General features: G+C 49.3%; 2 protein-coding genes across 2 annotated transcripts in view; one reads left to right on the top strand and one right to left on the bottom strand.

Moving 5' to 3' along the window:
* The window catches only part of DDR1 (discoidin domain receptor tyrosine kinase 1), a 79,791-nt gene extending 78,493 nt beyond the window's left edge, over positions 1 to 1,298 (top strand). Inside the window, exons 18-19 of the mRNA XM_015417343.1 lie at positions 211 to 379; positions 1,071 to 1,298. Coding sequence (XP_015272829.1) covers positions 211 to 379; positions 1,071 to 1,211 — 310 coding nt within the window. The 3' untranslated portion in view covers positions 1,212 to 1,298. The remainder of the gene's footprint in view (positions 1 to 210; positions 380 to 1,070) is intronic.
* A 6,078-nt stretch (positions 1,299 to 7,376) lies between these two features.
* Positions 7,377 to 20,487, bottom strand: part of LOC107115598 — a 26,380-nt gene continuing 13,269 nt past the window's right edge. Inside the window, exons 5-9 of the mRNA XM_015417339.1 lie at positions 17,176 to 17,651; positions 16,634 to 16,729; positions 13,301 to 13,534; positions 11,287 to 11,309; positions 7,377 to 8,586 (exon numbers count right to left, since the gene is read on the bottom strand). Coding sequence (XP_015272825.1) covers positions 7,425 to 8,586; positions 11,287 to 11,309; positions 13,301 to 13,534; positions 16,634 to 16,729; positions 17,176 to 17,651 — 1,991 coding nt within the window. The 3' untranslated portion in view covers positions 7,377 to 7,424. The remainder of the gene's footprint in view (positions 8,587 to 11,286; positions 11,310 to 13,300; positions 13,535 to 16,633; positions 16,730 to 17,175; positions 17,652 to 20,487) is intronic.

Below are 20,487 nucleotides of genomic sequence, written 5' to 3'. Positions count from 1 at the left end.
CTGAAGGGGGTTTTTTTGCGTTTCTGTGGAGTTGCAGCATGGATTGTGTTCAAGGAGCTGTGCGAGAGTGAAGAACTAGGCTTGGAAGGTTTTGGGTCGTGGGAATCGTCTTGGCAGCATCTGGGATTTTTCCCCAGGCCTTGAGATCACTCCTGAATGTCAAGACAGAGATGGAAGATGGTGACTGGGATGGACAAGGAGAGGTGATAGGGTGTCTGTGTGCCGTCTACTGCCCCCCTGTATTCTCATTGACGTCTGGGCTTTCGGCGTCACACTGTGGGAGGTGCTTATGCTATGCCAGGAGCAGCCCTACAGCCAACTGACCGACGAAGCTGTCATTGAGAACGCCGGCGAGTTCTTCCGGCACCAGGGCAAGCAGGTATCCACCCAGGGGGCTGGCCGGGGCCCAGAATGGGCAGGGTGGGTGGGGAATTCTGGCTATTGGGATAGTTTCTCCTAGCTCTCACCACCACTAAAGCATACCGAGACATTAGGCATCAGGGGGTATCTGTGTCACTGAGGTTATCAATGGTATTCTGCTGCATTGGGGGATGGGCACAGAATGAGGCGACGGCAGGCCCCAAAGAGCCTGTGACCCACCAGATGGGATGAGGCCTATCTTACCACAAGGGGCTCAGTCTTGTGTTTTGTGATCTGTCTGAAATTTCAAACTGGGGTGGGGGGGTCCAGCCACCTGGAAGGCTATAACTCATTAGGGATGCACGGTCTCCCCTTTTATTTTAAACATTTCATTTGGGTTTTTTTTTGTTTCCACCAGTCTCAGTAGGACAAATATGAATGTCAGTTTTGTATCCCTTGAGCTCTGTAATCCACACTGCTAGGAACCAGGGAGCTTTATCTAGTTGTCAGTCAGAAAGTTACCCGTCAGTCGGACAGAAGGAAAGGCATGCTCAGAGACAGATGATCTGCCGACTGCATTTGGTTGTCCTCATCTAAGGAACTCAGGGCAGCGGGAGGACGGGAGAGATCGCAAGCTCCTTCCCGTGTTGCTCTTCCCATTCGTTCAGCCTCACCAGCGTAACGAGCAGTGCTTCCTTCTTCCTCCCCAGGTCTATCTCTCCCGTCCTCCCGCCTGCCCTCTGGCTGTTTACGAGGTGATGCTGAGATGCTGGACCCAAGATGCCAAGGATCGTCCGTCTTTCCAGCACCTGCACCGTTTCCTGGCAGAGGATGCCCTCAATATGGTGTGAACCAGGCTGCTGGCAGGCAGAGGAGGCAACATTCAAGAGTTGGGCAGTGCCCCAGAGACTGTCGAGGATCAGAGTTGAGGGGGGGGGGGGGGGGGGGGAGCAGCTTGCTCTGGAATCTTCTCTAGCAGGATGCCTGTGGCAGGTGTCTCCCTCCGTGGCCCTGCTTGTGGCCACCCCTCCACCCGCCCCAAGCCTACCATCATCTATCTCTTCTGTCTCTCACCTTTTTCTGCCTGTCCCCAGTCTCCTCTTGATCCTTTCATTGGATGATCCAGAACTGCCAAACGGAGACACCTGTCCAGGACACTCCCCCCTTTCTGTTTTTCAGCCCACTTATCCACCTGTTTTCTTCTTATTCCGATGTCTGCTGCTGTCTAATTCCGTTCTGCCCAATCCACTCTATCCTCATAAAGCCAGCTACGCCAAGACCTGCCTTTTGACTTTATACGCACACCCCCTCTCATTCGGGCCCCTCGAGATTCTTCCTGTCTGTGTGTGCTGTACGTATTCCATTATTTTCCCTTGCTTCCTCGCAAGTGAGTTGAGCCTTCCCAAGGGAGCACAGATGGTTCCGAGGCGGTTATCTTAGGAGCTTCTCCCTGCCCCTCAGTCCTCCGACACAAAAGCAGACATAACCTGGTTTATTATTGGTCCAGTATCCGGCACCCTCATCCAATCAGTTCTTCTCTGTCAATTCAATACTAGTGGCCATGTCTATGCTTCAAGGGTTCAAGAGTGCGGTGGTCTAAAGGGCACAAACTCTGGCTAAGATCTTGCCTTTGCATGGCAGACTATTCTTCTCCATCACCACCTCCCATCTGCAGTATGAGGTGATAATGCAGACCTGCCTTACGGAGCTGTCGTAAGGACTGCTGAGATGATGCGCGTAAATTTCTGTTATTGTTAATGCAGGCGGTCCCGTTGGTGAGGCTGATGTGATTTTGATCTGATTTTGCAATTCAGTCTCTGGGCTCCCTCCACCCCAGTGCTCTGAAGTCTCAAACTGCAGGGCAGGCCATCTGGGGGAGCACAAAAAGGAGTGCCTCCTTGGGGGCATACCTGGAAACATGTGCACAGAATTCCAGGGAGGAACAGGATCTTGAAACAGGTGGAATCTGCCTTGCCAATTCACTGTTCTAGCAGAGAATCCTTACCGAACCACACCAAATTTGTGTGTGTGGAGGGTGTGACGGATTGCCCCGTCGCCCCATCCTGATTTAGGAAAGTCCCCTGCTTTGATGCTTCCCTGCATGTGTGTTTGCCTCAGAGATGTTTAAACCCCCTTTCCACAGATGGTGTTGGGTTATGGGCCCAGATCAGAGATCTTCTGTAGGCCGCATTCGTTGGAAAGCATGCTATGTTGTGGAAGATATTTTTTTTCCTGGGTTAAGGGAGCTTAGAAGTTAAGGGTAAGTTTAGAAGCTGGGGGTGGGTAGAGCTCAAAAACTTTGAGAAACCTTGCTGGATAGAGCCAGTTTGGTGTAGTGGTGTAGTGCGCGGACTCTAATCTGGGAGAACCAGGTTTGATTCCCCACTCCTCCACTCGCAGTTGCTGGATGACTTGGGCAAGCCATAGTTCTGTCAGAGCTATTCTTGAAAGGGCAGTTCTTGAAAGAGCTCTCTCAGCCCCACCTATCTCACAGGGTGTCTGTTGTGGGGAGGGGAAGGGAAAGGAGTTTGTAAGCCACTCTGAGACTCCGAGTGAAGGGCGGGGTATAAATCCAATCTCCTCTTCTTCATCCTCTTCTTCCTCTTCTTCCTCTTCTTCTTCTTCTTCTTCTCTGATACGCCTTGGTCCTTCCTTTTCTGCTGCGCTACTGAAACAAGACTGAATAGTCTGCTATGGCGCAGTGAAATGGGGCTAGGCCCTGTTCTTTTTCCCCTTCTCATATGGAGAATTAGCCTTTTAAACTCTGAGAAACCTAGCTCTGTCCTGGTTCTTTTGATTTCTGCTCTTTCTCCCAAAAACAATTCCAGCCCACTGAGAAAGGGGGCGGGGTCATCCAGAACTTTTAATATTCTCAGCATTGGGGATCGCTTTCCTACCTTTTAAGTTTTAACTACGACTGGACTAACACTGGCTAAACAAATAGGACCTTCTGGTCTGAGCACACTGGGATTTTTTTTTTTAAACTGAGCACTGGACACTTGGAGAGGCTGGAAGAAGAAGTGGCTACAAAGGTACTTCACAAACCCATTGTAGGCTGGGCAGACCCAGTACTAGCTGCTCTTGAAGGGCGGGGTTGGGGGGGAGGGGGAATACCTCTTGGTCTTAGCTACTTTGACGAGTAAAGGCGGTCAGAGACCCGACTGGAAGCTGGGTGCGACCACCGTTCAGCCTTCAAAAAGAAGAATGGACAGTGGGTTTTCCGAAAGGACTGGTTTTCCATTTACCAGATGTTTCGGCAGCACGGACCTCTGAGCTGCCGCGGATTCACACAAGCTGGGGATCTGGCCTGTTCTTTGAAAATGGAGGTGGCGAGATTGTAGATACTGTACTGTACAAAACGCAGGGAGGGAGAAGGGGCTGCGGTTCCCCAAAGCAAGCCAGAGTGTTGGGAAATCATCCATCCTAGATCTGTTCCCCCCAAAAAACAGTTTTCCCACATGCATACCCACCACCAAATCAACGCTATCATCTGCAGAGCTGTGCTCACAGAATCTGTGCACAGCCAAGCTGACACCGTGAATGTCGTTGGATCAGGTTGTTGGATCAGAGGCAACTCCTCCCAAATAGCAAGTGCATTAAACTTTTTGTCATGGCAATGCACTGCTTGTCCAGTGTGGGTGGAGATACATTGTTTCCAACTCCTGTTTCGTTTCCTAATTACAGAAAGCCCCCTGACCTACTATTACTCTTCAGTTTTGTCAAGCGCCTTCCCAAATGTAATGTTTGTTTCAGTGGATAGTTGCAGAAAGCAGAATATGATTTTGATAGAGGGAAAAGGATGGGATTCTTTTTTTAAAAAAAAAAAATCTTGTTCAGAATGGTATGAAATAATTTTGAGGTTTCCGTACACTGTTTTGTCACTTTCACCAAGCCCCTCCCCACCAATTTGTTTTTTAAAAGTGGTAATTGTATGAATTGAACATTCTTCAGAAGGTATGATGTGCGACGCAATCTTAGGCACGTTTACTCAGAAAGATGTTCCGTGGGGCTAACTCCCAAGGATTTAACAGCATTCCATTGCTTTCTGGTGGGACAACCTTTGGCTTGCGGACGGGCTAATTTTGGGACTATTTTCAGTGGTGTGAAATGACTCGTTTTATCTAGATGTATATTTCTGTTTGGGGGGGGGGGAAATCATCAGCACTCAAAGAGTTCTGTCTCTAATTGCTTCTCTGTTTAAATTGCACCTCATCCACACTCCCCGGTCACATGCCTTTTTATGTGTGTCTCCCCCAGGATATTCGTAGTTCTTTGTTTGTTCGTATCTTGCATCAGGATGTGTACATATTTGAAGAGCAGAGAAAAATAGACAGATTTTTTTACACTAATATATAGATGCTTGGGGGTTTTTATTGTTTTGTTTTTGAGTCCTTTCCATCTATGTGGTAAATAAAAGCGCTTTGCATTTTGTACAGTATTCTTTGTGAGAATTGGCCTCTGTATGGGGGGGGCATGGGTTTAAAGCGTGAGAAATGGGGCAAGGGGCAGCCCTACCCCACAACCCATTCACTGTTACCTTCTGCAGCTTCTTCTTCTTCAATGGGTTATCACCTCCACTGCCACAAGAGCTGGGCAAGCACTTTACTAAAGGCGGACGGAAGGAGGAGGGGAATGACAACCTACGAGATCAGTGGGCCAGCACGGGTACCTTGTGTGTGTGTGTGTGTGTGTAAAGTGCCCTCCAGTTGCAGACCAATCCGATTTGAATCCAGTGGCGCCTTAAGAGACTCGATTCAACTCCAGACCAACATGGATGCCCTCTGAAACTATCTTGACAGACCCAAGGGTCTGAGTCCATTTAAGGTCGTTTCATGCGTTCAAACGTCTTTTGAGAATCAGGAATACGATAAATTTTCTTCTCAAACTTAAATAGGGGAAAACACAAAGAAAACGGGATTCTGCATCCAGAATCACATTCTGTACTTTTCCCGCACCTGCATGAAACTGCAACATCTGCACAGCCCTATGTGTATTACAATTAAACGTATCTAAGAATAATAAAAGCAGTCATTAGGAAGGGGGGAAATTGTATTTTGCTTTCTAATGATGTAACAGGCAACATCTTAGAAGAGGCAATCCTTCCTGAGAGAAAGAAGACAGACGCTTTCCCCCTAAGATGGCACCAGTTGCTGGCATTTTAAACATTATATTAAAAGTACATTTAAAAAACAACAACAATCTACTGCCTGATGAACTGGCAGTTGTGGGGAGGGGATGATCCAAACGTTCTGAATCCATTCACCTGGGCCCTTTCTGCACTCTCCTTTTAATCCATGTTCACCACGGTTTCCTCCAAGCAATTCGCTAAAATTGAACTCAACCTTCTTTTTAATCAAGGGTCCCGTCCAATGCTCCCTCTAAGCTTTGGAGTCTTGTGAGCAAAAATTCTACTTTGTGAGCTACCAGCATTAAAGTTGTGAGCGAGGGATTTGGCTGCTGCATGAATTAGTTTGCTCTGGAGCCCTCCTTCCTGAGCTAAGGCAAAAATGTGTGAGCTGGAGGCTAAAAAACTGTGAGCCAGCTCACACTAACTCAGCTTAGAGGGAACACTGGTCCCGTTCCCCCCCATCCCCCCGATTCTGCATTAAAATCAAGTTCAACCTTTTTATTCCGGGTTTTTCCCCCATTCTGCATTACATTACCTCCCTTCAGTGTTCAGCCCGGTTTCAGCCTGCTGTTGCCCCCGGGTTATTTGGATGCTGTTTTGCTGTGGACTTAAATTGCCTCGACTCGAACACTTGAGAAAATTCGGAATAGCAGGCGAATGCGGAAAGGACCCCTGTTAGCACAGTGCTGCAGCCTTCACACTGGTGGCTCAGAGTATGACAACCACACCAGTTGATGGTCAAAATGAGAAAATCAGGTGTCTCAATAAGTCATCCCCATTGGGTTAAATGTAAAAAAAAACATTTGAATTTGGAAGCACGGGAGCGTTTTCACAGTATCCCTGATTCCCTTAACCGGGAAATGCTGTTCAAACAAATTATAAAGATGATATGACTCCAATGGTAACAAGAGAAGGTTTATTTACAATAATAGAAGCACATCGTACATGACATATTCATGTAGGTACGCTTAACTTACTGTGAACAGATGAACACAAAAAAAGTTAACTGGCTACAGCTCCAAGCCCAGCTGAGAGGGAGAAAAGAGGTCCCATATAAAATGAAGCTGAAGGCAAGCAGGGACCAAAGAAGCTGAACATCTAAACAATGAGAGGGTGGGGCCAAGTGTTACCTGAGAGAATTCTCTTAACCCTTTCCCTCCCAGATCCTCTTGCATGCAGAGTTACAATATCCAACAATTCCATCCCTCTCCCATTCCTCCTTTCGTTCAGATACTGTGTGCAGAATACTGTGTGCAGTTCTGGTCACCACGCCTTAAAAAGGATATTATAGCTTTGGAAAAAGTGCAGAAAAGGGCAATTCTAATGATAAAAGGGTTGAAACACTTTCCCTATGAAGAAAGGTTAAAGCGCTTGGGGCTCTTTAGCTTGGAGAAACAACGACTGAGGGGTGACATGATTGAGGTTTATAAGATTATGCATGGGATAGAGCAGGTAGAGAAAGAGGTACTTTTCTCCCTTTCTCACAATACAAGAACTCGTGGGCACTCCATGGAATTGCTGAGCGGTTGGGTTAGAACGGATAAAAGGAAGTACTTCTTCACCCAAAGAGGGATTAACACATGGAATTCACTGCCACAGGAAGTGGTGGCGGCTACCAGCATGGACGGCTTCAAAAGGGAATTAGATAAGAAGATGGAGCAGAGGACCTTCAGTGGCTATTAGCCACAAGGTATAGATAGGGGCTCTGGGGCAAGTGATGCTCTGTCTTCTTGGTGCTTGGGGTGGCCAACAGTGGGAGGGCTTCTAATGTCCTGGCCCCAGTGGTGGACCTCCTCATGGCACCTGGTATTTCTGGCCACTGTGTGACACAGAGTGTTGGACTGGAAGGGCCTTTGGCCTGATCCAACATTGGCGTCTCTTATGTCTTATGTCTCTTAGATGCAGCCACTGCTGAGGGAAATGAGTGGGGAAGGGACTACTTTCTCTGAGAACCTCTTGCTGAACCACAACCACGCCCTCCATGATGAGATGTCTGCCTATTTGACGCCCCCTTGCTTGAGGAAGCGTGTCCTCCACTGTGGTGGGTTGGTCCTTTCTGACCAGACCCTCGACCTTGCCCGGAACCTCCATGCCCCGGTGGGTGTGCAGACCCTCGACCTTGCCCTGGACCTCCTCGGCCTGGTGGGTGTGCAGACCCCCGACCTTGCCCTGGACCTCCTCGGCCTTGCCCTGAAACGTGAGCTCCCCTGGGCGTGGGTGACTGTGTTTTCCCCCCACCACTCTGACTTGAGGTGTTACTCCCACTGGGTTGAGGGTTCTGCTTCTTGAACCAGCCCCTACCTGGCCCTGAGGCACTTGCCCCTCTAGCTTTCCATGTGTCTGTCCCGGGTGATCTCCAACTGCACACAGTGTGTTGTGTCCGTGTATTTGGAAATGCTCTGCCTTGTCCTTGTCTGGGCCAAAACAAGGGCCTAGATGGGGCTCCCCTGCCTGGCATCATGGTCCAGCCCCTTCTGGGGTTAGGCCTCCAGCTACACGGGGACCCCCATCTTTGCACTGGATTGTAAAGTGGTATCTGTTGGAAGATAGGCACCGGGAAGTAATTAGGTGGGCAGGGGCTGGGTGGTTGGCTATGGAGGACTCTCTCTATGGGCAGAGCTGTGGCAGAGCAGCTGCCTAGCGAAGGTTTGTCAGAGGCAGCTTCATCTGGTTTTGAAGTGACAACATCTACAGCGCAGATTGCGTCTTCTTCTAGGGATGTTGTTTCTTCCTCAGTTGCCTCAGAAGTACTGCCATCCCCAGGTTGGAATACGTCTTCCTCCGGTGATGGGAACCAGTAGGGTGAGGCTTGGTTGTCGTTCTCCCCAATTGTGATGCTTTCCAACATTTCTTTCCAGGTCTCAAAATCTAGCCACGCTTCCAGCCCCTCAAGAGCAGGATCCACATAGACAATGTCTCTGTCCTCAGCTTCCTGACCTTCAGCATAAGGTTCCCCTTCATCATTTTGGGTTTCATTCCCTTTTCCTTCAGAAACATTTAGACCAACTGTCGCATCTTTGGCATCTTCCTCCTCGGTTTCCTTGGCTCCCTGGTCAGGTTCTGCTTCTCCATTTCCTTCTTCTAGACGCTCCTGGATTCTGTGGGGTGGAGAAGTGGCCATAGTTTCATTTGCTTCAAAAAAGATGCTAGGTTCAGCATCTCCCACTAAAAGTGTGGCTGGAATTAAACCGTGATGAGACCCAGCGATGAGCTCACCAGAGTTCTGAATTGATAGATGCAGAGGTCATTTTGGGGGGATCGCGGGGGATCGCCGTTCCCCCGGGTGAGGTGGGGGGCGGGGCACATGATGAAGCCCCGCCCCTTCTTCCGGCCGCCCCGCTTCCTGCCCTCATTTAGCCAGGAGGAGGCAGGAGGAGAGGGAGGGTAAGTTGCTTCCCCCCCGCCTCTCCCCACCCCTGCCTGCCTGGGGCCAGGGAGGGCCTTGGCAGGGCTTCCTCGCACTTCCGCCGGCCTTGTAGGTCCACCGCCGTGCCTTATGATGTCAGGGGGTGTGGCATATGCTAATGAGCTATGCTAATGAGTTCCCCTAGCTCTTTTTCTACGAAACGACCCCTGGATAGATGGTAAGGCAGTTTCCTATACCGTTTGGGACACAGGTGGAGAATAACATGGACAGAGACATGCATCCAATCACGCAGCACCTCCAATGGAAAGGGATTTCTGTTTGCAGAAGGGGTGGTGATTCCCACCAGTCCCCCCCCCCCCCAATCATACTGCATACTTCCATGGGCTGCATTCAGGCCCATAGCCAGGATTTTGTAGCTTGTGGGGCAATTGTTTTTCTGGTGGGGCTGAATTTCTCCATGCAGAAAGAACAGCCAGAATTCTGGGGATTATGACTCAGCTAGTCTTCCCACGCTGTCTATTCTACATGGGTGTTCTTATGCTAGCATTCACCCTTAGCCTATTAACCATTTAGCCAAAAGAAAGCTGTTACCAGGACAGATCTCTAAATTGCAAGCTGCCAACCACTGAAGATTAGTTCTCAGCTGCTGGAAGTTAATCACTTCTGCCAGCCTAAGCAACATTTCTGATAACAAGCCAGCAGGTGGGGGTGATGCCTTCTACAGTCAAGAAAACTAACCCTTAGGCAGAAAAACTCTCTCAAAGGAGACCAGTTTCTTGACACAGAGTTAGAAGGGATCCTAGAGGTCACCTACTCCAACCCCCTTGCTCAGTTCAGGAATTAGTTATCTACACCACCCCACTCTGCTTAAAGGAGTGCACACCTTTTTAAAAAAAATTTTTAATGATTGGCAAAAAACATTTACAGGAGAAATTCTTGTGGGACTGTGCCTTTTTAAAATGGGGCAGAGCCCCCCCCCCCAAAGTCTCACCGTAGCTACAGTCCTGGCTGCATTAGGAAAGGGAAGCAGGAAAGTCCCCCTCCATGAAGTCTGCAGATTGGTTGGATGCATACCACTAGAGACAGAGGATATGAATGAGCAGCCGGCCAGATATAGCAATGTGACTCTGCAGTGGCTATGAGAGAGGCATTGTATGCCTCACTCCTTGGGGCCTCACTAAATCAGGAGTTCCTCTTATTCAAATCTCACATGCTAGAGTCAGCCTCGCACTGGAGGGCTGGAAGCAGCACCGGGAAATATATCTATGGTTGCAAAGTGTAATCTGTGTTTAATCGTGTGATGTAAATGCACCCATTGAAACCCACAAACAACGGAAGCCGGTGGAGCTAGTCCCGATGAGCTACAGAGGCAGCCCCTGAGCAGACTGCTTGGCTTGCCCCAAGTCCACAGCACCTTCCTGGCAAGCACATGGTAACCCTTCTCATGTCTACCCAATGGCTCTTAACCTTTTGTCTAATATCAACCATCCCTCCTTAAGTATACAGCATTACCTCTGAATGCTCCCCCAACGGAAGTAAAATATTAGGATATCACAACAGCACTTCAGGCAAAGGAACACACCCAGGTATATTTATGATTCATATGCAGGTATATGCATATGATCTATGGATCTCAGGCATACATTCAATGGTATCTTTATGCCTCATCAGCCAACTACTTAATCTTTGGTTCGATTTAGGGTTGCTAGGCCCCCCCTTGACCACCAGCGGGGGATGGGGGATAGGGTTGCCAGATCCAACTTGGGAAACTCCTGGAGATTTGGGAATGGAGAGAACAGGGACCTCAGTGGGGTACAGTGCCACAGGGTCCACCCGCCAAAGCAGCCATTTCCTCCAGGGGAACTGATCTCACTAGTCCGGAGATGAGCTGTAATTCCAGGGGATCCCCTGGCCCCACCTGGAGGCTGGCATCCCTAGTTTGAGTCCTGTTTGCTGTGGACCACTTTTTAAAAGGCCTTAGGAAAGAAGAAAGCAGAATTTTGTCCTCAGGGTGGGGTAAGCATTATAAAATAGGTCTTCTCTGCCAGCTGCCAGAAGCTATTGAAAGTGGGGAGAAGGGACTACCTAAAACCCTGAATTTACCACCCCTCCAATTCTGAATGCTCCTCCCCAGATTCTCACAGGGAGAGGGGAGTGGTAGGGCCACTGTTAATAACTGCTGGTTTAGTAAATTCCCCCCTGCGATTATTTCAGAAAGCTCTGGGTGAGGGGGCACACACGGTTGTTCCTTCCTCCCCCTGCGAGGCCGGTGTGGCTAAGAAAGTGACTGGCCAAAGGTCACCCAGAAAGTTTCATGGAAGAGTGGGGGTTGAAAACCAGGCCCTAGTCCAAAACTAACCGTGCTGGCTATCTCTGCCACCACTGCTGTATCAATGTCACACATAGGCTGGACTGCAAGACAGATACTCACCGTCGCATCAGTTCCTTGATTCCCTGAATGGAAGAGAAACAGATTCAATTAACCCCCCGGCCCATCAATACATACCCCCCTTTTATGGCAACCAACTCTAATCCATCATCCAGACCAGGGGCGTCGAACTCATTTGTTATGAGGGCTGGATCTGACGTTAATGAGGTCTTGTTGGGCCGGGCCATATGTGTCATCAAATGTAATGCCAGGTAGCAGAGATATAAACTTTATAAAGGACACACACACAAAGGGATTTTTTAACTTAAAACAAAAACATGCTTAAAACATTAGCTCTGTAAGCTGCAAACCTACTTTTGATTTATTGACATTCACCACAGAAATCTCATGCTCAGAGTTCTGAGTCTAGGACCCAGGTTAAAACATGAAATGGCTGGGGGATTAAGAGAGTCTGGCGAAGCAAGCTATGATGCAGCAGCAACAGAACTGGAAGCAGGAGATGGCCAGTTCCACTATGGGCCTGATCTGGCCCCCAGGCCGCATGTTTGACACCCCTGATCCAGACAGTAAGAAGGCTCATGGTAGATGCGCAAGCTCACTAAGGCTGTGATCTTGAGAAACAACAAGTCCCAGTCGATGAGAGGAGTTTTGATAAACTACAGAAATCTGCATTATCTTGAATGAAAACACCTCTGCTTTTAGATGATGCACACCCATCGAAACAAGCACCGTCACAGAAGCTGCGTTCCCTTCTGCATCTTTAAGAAGGTGCCTATCACTGGCTGTTGTTGTAAATGTATCTGATATGTCTATAAATCACTGCTTAGTGAATTTTTTACTTGATTGTGTACACTTTGCACCCTGGATGCCAGCTTAGGAAAAGGGAAGGGGAAACCTTCCATGAATCCATAATGGCGAAAGGATGTGCCTGTCTGCCCGTCCACCAGTCTCTTTGTGGCAGGTATCACCTTAGAAAGGTGTATGGCTTATGGGCTTTTAAACCTAATAAGTGTGGCAGGCATCATTCATCAGAAAATAAAATCAGGGTTCTGGAAATTGGGCCTCCAACTTCAGGGTGATCCTGGGAGCAGCACTGCCAAAAAGGAAGGGAACTGGAACATCCTGGCACGGATTAGCTGCAGAACATCCCCCCACTATTTGCAATGGGTGGTTTACTTCTGAGAAGCCAGGAAGGTGGAGACGGCATAGACAGAAATTGTGGAGCACATCCCCCTCTTTATGAGACACTCCTTCTGACAATTCACCAATTAAATGGTCTTCTTGAGGCTGATGCTGATTGGCAGGGGTAATTTCCTGCAGGAGCGTGCAGGAGCGGAGCTCCAGCAGTAAAGAGCCGGCAGTAAAAAGCCCCGCATCCTGCTCCCAGCAGCCCCGGGCCATGAGGAGCAAGAAGCAGCCAGGTAAATTGCAGTGGGTGTTGCCTTCTGACACACTTCCCGTGGTGTCAGGGGGTGTGGCTTATGCAAATAAGTTATGCCAATGAGTTATGCTAATGAGCTCCTGCACATCTTTTTCTACGAAATGACCCCTGCTGATTGGTATTATTATCTGGTGGAAGCAGCACAAGAAGGTCTACACAATGGAAGAAGAAGGCGGAAGAGGTGGAGGAAACTGGATTTATACTCTGCCCTTCACTACTCGAAGGAGTCTCAGAGCAGCTTACAATCTCCTTTCCCTTCCCCTCCCCACAACAGACACCCTGTGAGGTAGGTGGGGCTGAGAGAGCTCTTTCCAGAACTGTCCTTGAGAGAACAGTTGAGAGAACTTGTGACTGACCCAAGGTCACACCAGCAGCTGCATGTGGAGGAGCGGGGAATCAAACCCGGTTCTCCCAGATTAGAGTCTGCACTCCTAACCACTACACCAAACTGGCTGTCTGCACTGCACTGAAAATATTGACCATTATAGGATAAAAATATGGCCAAACACCATTTTGAGGGTGAGCCTGTGGAGCACGTGGGAGCAGAGTGCCTATAAAACGATACCGTGAGTGCAGAGAGCTATAGCGCTGGTGAGCAGAGCGAGGGGGGCTGACCTTCAGCAAAGCAAATTCATTCGATTCCTCAAGCGCCGCTTGGGTCACGGAGATGGTCTCGGCGTGAGAGGACGTGTACGATTTTAAATACTCCAGCCTCTCTTCCATTTTGGCTTGGTTGTCCTCCTTCAGCTGTTTCACAGTGCCCATCATGCTCTGCTCTCTAGCATCTAGGATCTGGCGAAGACTCTCAAACTCAATGAAGATGTGGCCATACAGATGCTGACTTAAGCTCTGCAAGAGGGGGGCAGAGAAATTAGATCAAGTTGAAACTGGGCTGTTGGTTGGCCATTCTCAGTGGGGCATTTAGGGGCGGTGCCCCCTCACACATGGCCCACGCCCCACATCTCCTACTGCCCCTGCCCGTGCTCCTACATGCCAGCCACACTTGTTTACCTCAACCACTACAGGAGAAGGAGAGCCGGCCAGCCAGTGCGATTAATATTCGGCAAGTATGCACTGTCTGCTACAGTAGTGGGCAGGCGAGGCCTGCCACTTCTGTAGCACACAGCACATATTCACTGAGTATTAATCACACTGGCCCACCGGCTCTCCTTCTCCCAGGCTGAGCAAGCAGGCAGATGAGACAGGCAGGCCTCACTGCAGTCATGCAGAAAGTGCATATTCACTGAGTATTAATTGCACTGGCCGGCGGGCTCTCCTTCTCCTGTAGCAGCTGAGGCAAACGAGTGCAACTGGTAGGTAATGAAAGACCCTTCTTCACCTGCCTGCCAATGAGATCTCTCTCCCCCCCCCGTTCTCCCCAGATTTCCCAATGCCTCAGTCACCACCCAAAATTTTCTGGCTACACCCCTGGCCCTTCTCCTCTTCCTTGTGGTTTTCTGAATCAGATACCAGAAGCCGTGGGTTTGCTGCCACTAACTCAATCCGCACTGAGATGGCTTGCAATGGTATACCAAACCCTGTGGATCTTATTCTTGCGGTGAATGATTCATTCTATTATCATCTACCACAAGAGGGGGAAAACCTGATAGGAATAGAATGATCATGTCAGACAGGCTGGTCGGCAAGTCACAAACCCACAATTTCCCTTAGTAGCCCGCATTAATTTTGTTAGTCCCATGTGCCCTGAAATAAACCAAAAAGACAACCGACTTTTATGAAGTTCCCCTACCACAATGAGTAGGAGGCCATAAGGTGTCATCTGATGTTACACATTCTGTAATAAATGCCAGGCTTTCCTTGATTGCATTAGCAAACCCAACCCCAGTCCGCTTCTATCCAATCAGCACAGCATCTGATGCTGTGGGTGAACAGCAGGTGGGAAAGATGGGAACCCCAGTCTCCTCTTCCTTTGATTCCAGGGACATTTGCTGGCTGCAAGAGGATGAGGAAAGTTTATCGCTTCATTCAAATGTGAACCCCGGAGTAGCCGGTAGGCATTGGATGGAATATCTGAGGTAACTTGACTGGAGTGTGGACCTATGGCTAGAAACTAGGCCAGGAGACTGTGGCTTGTTTATTTATTTAATTTATAGCCCACTGTCCCGAAGACCGGCTCAGAGCAGGTAACCTCCTAGGGCTGCCAAGTGGGGGCGGGGGGCGGGTAAAACCCTGCTTTGGAGGCCCGATTTCCGCCGCCGCGGAATCGGGCCCCGGGGGGAACTCCGCCCCCTGAAGTGCAGCGTGGCTGATCACGTTGGGGGCGTGGCCCGGATCGTCGGAGGGAAAACTCTATGGTTTTCCCTCCAACGATCGGGGCCATGCCCTCAATGCTCAACGTGGTCGACGTCGCATGTCACTTCTGGTGATGCGCTGGCGGCACACGCGCGCGCATCCGAGGACGGCTCCCCCGCCGGTGAGTTTTTTTGACTTGGCAACCCTATAACCTCCATTTATAAATATACAACCAAAATTTCCAATATCAAATAATTCAGTCATTAATAAAATACATTAAAATACAAACAATACAATATAATCAGTTACCATTTTCCGGTGTATAAGACGACTGGGCGTATAAGACGACCCCCAACTTTTCCAGTTAAAATATAGAGTTTGGGATATACTTGCCCAGAGACTGTATTTACTGGCGTATAAGACGACCCCCCCCATTTCTGAGAAGATTTCCCTGGGTTTATAAAGTAGTCTTATACACCAGAAAATACAGTATATAAAATCAAGATGGCATAAATCCACTGAAGAAGGGAAGCAGCGAGGTACCCACCCACCCTTACCCTCAGCCATAGGCCCGGCAGAACAACTCAGTTTTGCAGGGCCTGCGGAATGGCACTAGATCCCACAGGACCCTGATGTCTCCTGGAAGAGTGTTCCACCAGGCCAGGACCAGGGCTAAAAAAGCCCTAAAAAAGCCCTGGCCCTGGTTGAGGACAGACAGATGCTCTTTGGGCCGGGGACCACCGGAAGCGCACAGGACAAGTAGGTTTTGTTCACTCGAGCGTAGTGCTCTGTGGGAGACATGTCAGGATAAGCAGTCCTGAAGGTATGCTGGTCCCTGACCGTTAAGGGCTTTAAAGGTCATTACCAAAACATTGAATTTGATCTGGTCCACCATCTGGAGCCAATGCCGCTGATAGAGCACTGGTTGAATGTACTCTCTAAGTGGAGTGCCTTGGCTGTCAGGCCTCCCAGTTTAAGCAACTCTCCACAGCACACTTAAACAAGGTGACGTGCTTGCTGTAGGATAGACATTCCGTGTCAGAACTGGAAAAAAGCGTGCGCAAAAGCCCCTAATAAAAGTAATACAACCTACACCCCACACCTCACGCATACGTAACGTCACCAATCAGCCCCTACTGTGTCCATGGCAATCCTAACAGATATATGGTATCTTATCTATGCCTAGCCTGGTGAAGAAGTCTCCAAGGCCAACTCTCATGAGAACTGGCTCTGGGGCACAGCTTAAAGAATGTTATGGCTGCTAGAAGCATTCATTCAAAACCCTCATGCACTCCCCGCAGGAATTCCCTCCTCCCGTATCTTATGGCAAGCAAGTGAGTGAAACGAAGAGAAAACGAAACTGATGCTTGACATTGGCATGGCACTTTCCACCACCAATGTGTGGAAATGGGCATCTGAAGCTTTTCATGGCATGGAGGACAAATAGCCTCACCAGGTAAATAACTGCTCATTAAGCCTCTGTAAAAAGGGCAGGATATTTTTCTTCAAGCCCCTTGGCGACTCTGGTTCTTGTGTGCTGTGTGGGAACTCTAGCCATCACCCGCAACTGTGGCAGGCAGCCATTTTCTCATGAGGACAAGGAACCCTGCCTCTGGTCTACTTTCATTCTCTGCCTCTAAGCCCACCTCTCCTCAGCTTTCCTCTTTCAGACTCTGGTTTCCCCCTTGAATTTACCTCCAGCTCTTCTATCGCCTCCTGCTGGCGAGACTTATTATTTGTGGCCCATTTCATGCCATCCTCCAAGGACTCAAGAGATGCCTTCAGTTTATCCTGGGCAACCAATAAAGAAATAAAAATCAGGACAGAAGAGATCAAGACGGCAAAAGACATTCACCTTCCTCGGCACTTTTGTTCTTTCAAGCTAGAATTCCCACCATCCTTCTAGAGAGCATTCTAACTAATATTACAATCTTATGTACGAGGAAGTGGCAATGCAATCTTAGGCAGATTTCTACCCTTCTGAGCCTATTCTCTTCAGTGGAGTAGGAAAGGGATAATTCTACTCAAGACCGCACTGCACCGTAAACAGCACACTGGGTTTTAGTGGGCCTTCCATACATGCTTAGGATCCCGCTTCATGACTTAGGGCTGTAGCATAAATGCATGTTCACCACTTGATTAGAACTGATAGTCATCATGTATCAAACACCATACACAGAAATCGCTGATCATGTCAAGGGATGCCTTACGATGCATATCCGTCCACCGGCTCCTACCTGACAAACCTTCACCGCATTCTTGATAGGCAAAAAGCGATGACCCTGATGTTGCGGCAGATCCCGGCAGATCACACAAACTGGCGCCTCATCCTCGCTGCAGAAGAGCTTAAGAGGTTCTTCGTGTTCCTCACAAAAATACCAGCTCCCAGCCCCATCGGACTGCGCCCCCTCCTCCAGCTTGAGGAGCCGGGCCTTCTCCGCCAGGCTGGCCAGGACTCTGTTACACAGGGCATCTTGAAGACGGAAGGGGCATCGGCACTGAGGGCACGTCCCCTGATGCTGGCCCTTGGGGATGACGCAGCTCTCCAAACAAGCCAGGCAGAAATTGTGGCCGCAGCCCAGCATGCGGGGCTCCTGGAAGATGGAGAGGCAGACAGAACAGAGCAGATCTTCGGCAATGCTGGACACTTCTCTGATGGAGGCCATGTTGCAGCCGCCGCAGAGTTCATTGACTACTTCTAAGAGTCTGCTTCCTGAGGGGAGAACAAGTAGAGTCAGTGATGGAAAAGATACTCCCAAACGATGAACCCTCCCCACAAGAGTTTGAGACACACAAAAATCTTGCTCTGTCCTTTCTTCTTAATGGTGTTTTTTGGTGGTTGTTTTTTGTAATGGGCAAGGCCAAAACCTGTACAGAGGGAAGAAGTTTTGGAGAGCCTTGCCTGCCAGTCGCTTTTGGTAGCCTGCTCCCAAAGTTTGGTTGAAGGGTGTATATTATAGCCATATTGGTGACACTATGGAGACCTGAGTAAGGGTGTCCGTGATAGCACGTTTTTGAGGTCATTCAATTAATAGGGTTGCCATAAGTTGAAAGTGACCTGACAGCACTTGACAGACAGACGGACAGAGACAGAGAGATGGATAGATGAATGGATGTGAACGGACGAACAGACAGACATGTGGGCCTAACTCTGGGAAAGGCTGTGGCTCAGTGGTAGAGCATTTGCTTTGCATGCAGAAGGTCCCAGTTTCAGTCACTGACATATCCAGTTAAACAGGATCAAAACTGGGCCCTTCCTGCCAGCCAGAGCAGACAATACTGACCTAGCTAGATCAACAGCCTGACTCAGTATAAGGCAGCTTTCTGTGGTCAGTATCTGGATGGAGCCCGGTGAATGTTGACTTGAATCAGGTGGCATCTAAAGCCTTTTCTCTAGCAGCCAGTGATGTTTGGTTTCACACCTCCTATTGTACTGAGGCACACCCCTTTTGTACGCGTACCTGACAAGGCAATTTTACAAAGAGGGAGTGTGGTTGAGGTATGTGCACGCCCATGAAGCAAACACTTGGCCTCCATCTAGGGTTGCCACCTCTGGGTTGGGAAATACCTGGAGATTTGGGGGATGGAGCCTGGGGAAGGGAGGGGTTTAGGGAGGGGAAGGACCCCAGTAGGGTATAACGCCACAGAATCCACTTTCCAAAGCATCAATTTCATCCAGGGGAACTGATCTCTGCAACCAGGAGACCAGTTGTAATTCTGGGAGATCTCCAGTCACCACCTGGAAACTGGCAACCCATCCTCCAGCCCATGACACTGGATCTCAGCGTAAGAGAGAGGCTTTCTTAAAAAGAGATGTTAGCCTAGGGGAGGCCTACGACCAGCCATTTCCTGTAAAAGCCATTTTTCTAAAGAGACGGGAGTGAAATCTCATCCGTAAGAAGGTCAATCTTTTCAAATATTTTTTGTAGCATTTCCGAGATTAAAAGAGTTTGGGATGCTAGCAAAGATAGTGTCTCTGATCTCCTTTTTGTGGCATCATCCCCCCCCCCCCCAAAATCTCATCAAAGGCTTCCAAGTTGATCAGAGGGTCCTGCTGAGAACAAACTGAGAGCATGTTGGAACTGCAAGGGGCTGGAGCTTCATAAGACAAACAACCAACTCTATTAGTGATTATTGTTGGTGAGCAGTTTTTAAAAAATTATTCCATTCTGCTCTGCTTACAAATAGGCAAGTGAGCTTCAAAAGGCAGTGCCCTTTTCCTTCCCATATTACTTTCTATTGGCCACTTAAACTAATTCATCCAAAAAAACCTGAGTAATCCAGCTACGTTTCCTTGCATTCTATTAAACCAATATTAACTATGACTCTTGTGAAGCAAAGCAAGCAACGGAAACAGGAGCTAAAGCTAATTTAAAAGCCCCTGCAAACAAATGCACAGGAGTAAGCCCTATCAAATAAAGTTAAATATAATTTATTTTGAATATAACTTTATATATGATTTTAGTTTAAATATGACTTATTTTAAAACTAGCAGTAAAGCCCGTTGTGAAAGCAATACAACGGGATCTAGAAAGAGGCTCTGGGGCAGTGCTCTGGCTTTGGGCAAACAGTGTCAATTTGCTGTGGTGACCTCAGCAGGGTATAATGACAGAGTCCACTGTTTTCTCCAGAGGAACTGATCTCTGCTACCTGAAGAGCAGTTGTAATTGTGAGTAATCTGTAGCCCTCACCTGGAGATTGGCAACAATTGTTACCCAGGACAAAATGGCTGGTTTGGAGGGTGGAGTCTATGGCATTCTACCTGTCTGAGGTCCCACCCCTCTGCAAACCCCACCCTCTCCAGGCTCCACCCCTCAAATCCCCAGGAATTTGTCAGCATGTAGTTGGCAACCCCATCTCCTTCCCAGCTAGCCACCAACCTACCATTATCTGCCCCGTTGACTTCAGCTGACTTCTGCCCTCCCTTCTGCAGAGCAGTTGTAATACTGAGTGCTCTCCAGCCCTCACCTGGAGATTGGCAACAATGGTTCCCTATGTGAGACTGACTGGTTTGGAGGGTGGAGTCTATGGCAGTGTACCTGTCTGAGGTCCCACCCCTCCTCAAACCTCACCCTCTTCAGGCTCCATCCCTCAAGTCTCCAGGAATTTCCCATCTGGAGTTGGCAACCCTATCAGGATTGGCCCCAATGTGTTTTCTCCCAAAGGCCAAAGTAGGTGACAGGACCAAGCTTAGTTGCCTACCAACAGGCACTGAGGGGAATGTAGGGTTGCCAGCTCTAAGGAGGGAAATACCTGGAGGTTTGGGGGGTGGATTCTGTAGAGGGCCGGGCGACGGAGGCATCGGCCTTCTGTCGCCCGCCTTGCCCCCCCAATCTCGGCCCGGGCACCCGCGGCTCCCACCAGCGGCCGCCCGACTCCAGACTCCCCCGCGGCCACTCCAGCCAGGCGACGGAGGCATCGGCCTTCCATCGCTTGCCTCGCCCCCACCCCCCAATCTCGGCCGGGCAACGGAGGCATCGGCCTTCCGTCGGCCGCCTTGCTCCCATCCCCCCAATCTCGGCCCCGGCCCCCCCCCCCCCCCCCCCCCC

This window comes from Gekko japonicus, unplaced genomic scaffold (assembly GCF_001447785.1).
Source record: "Gekko japonicus isolate JY-2015 unplaced genomic scaffold, Gekko_japonicus_V1.1 scaffold2112, whole genome shotgun sequence".
NCBI classification, from domain to species: domain Eukaryota; kingdom Metazoa; phylum Chordata; class Lepidosauria; order Squamata; family Gekkonidae; genus Gekko; species Gekko japonicus.
This window is presented reverse-complemented; position numbering and strand designations above follow the sequence as displayed.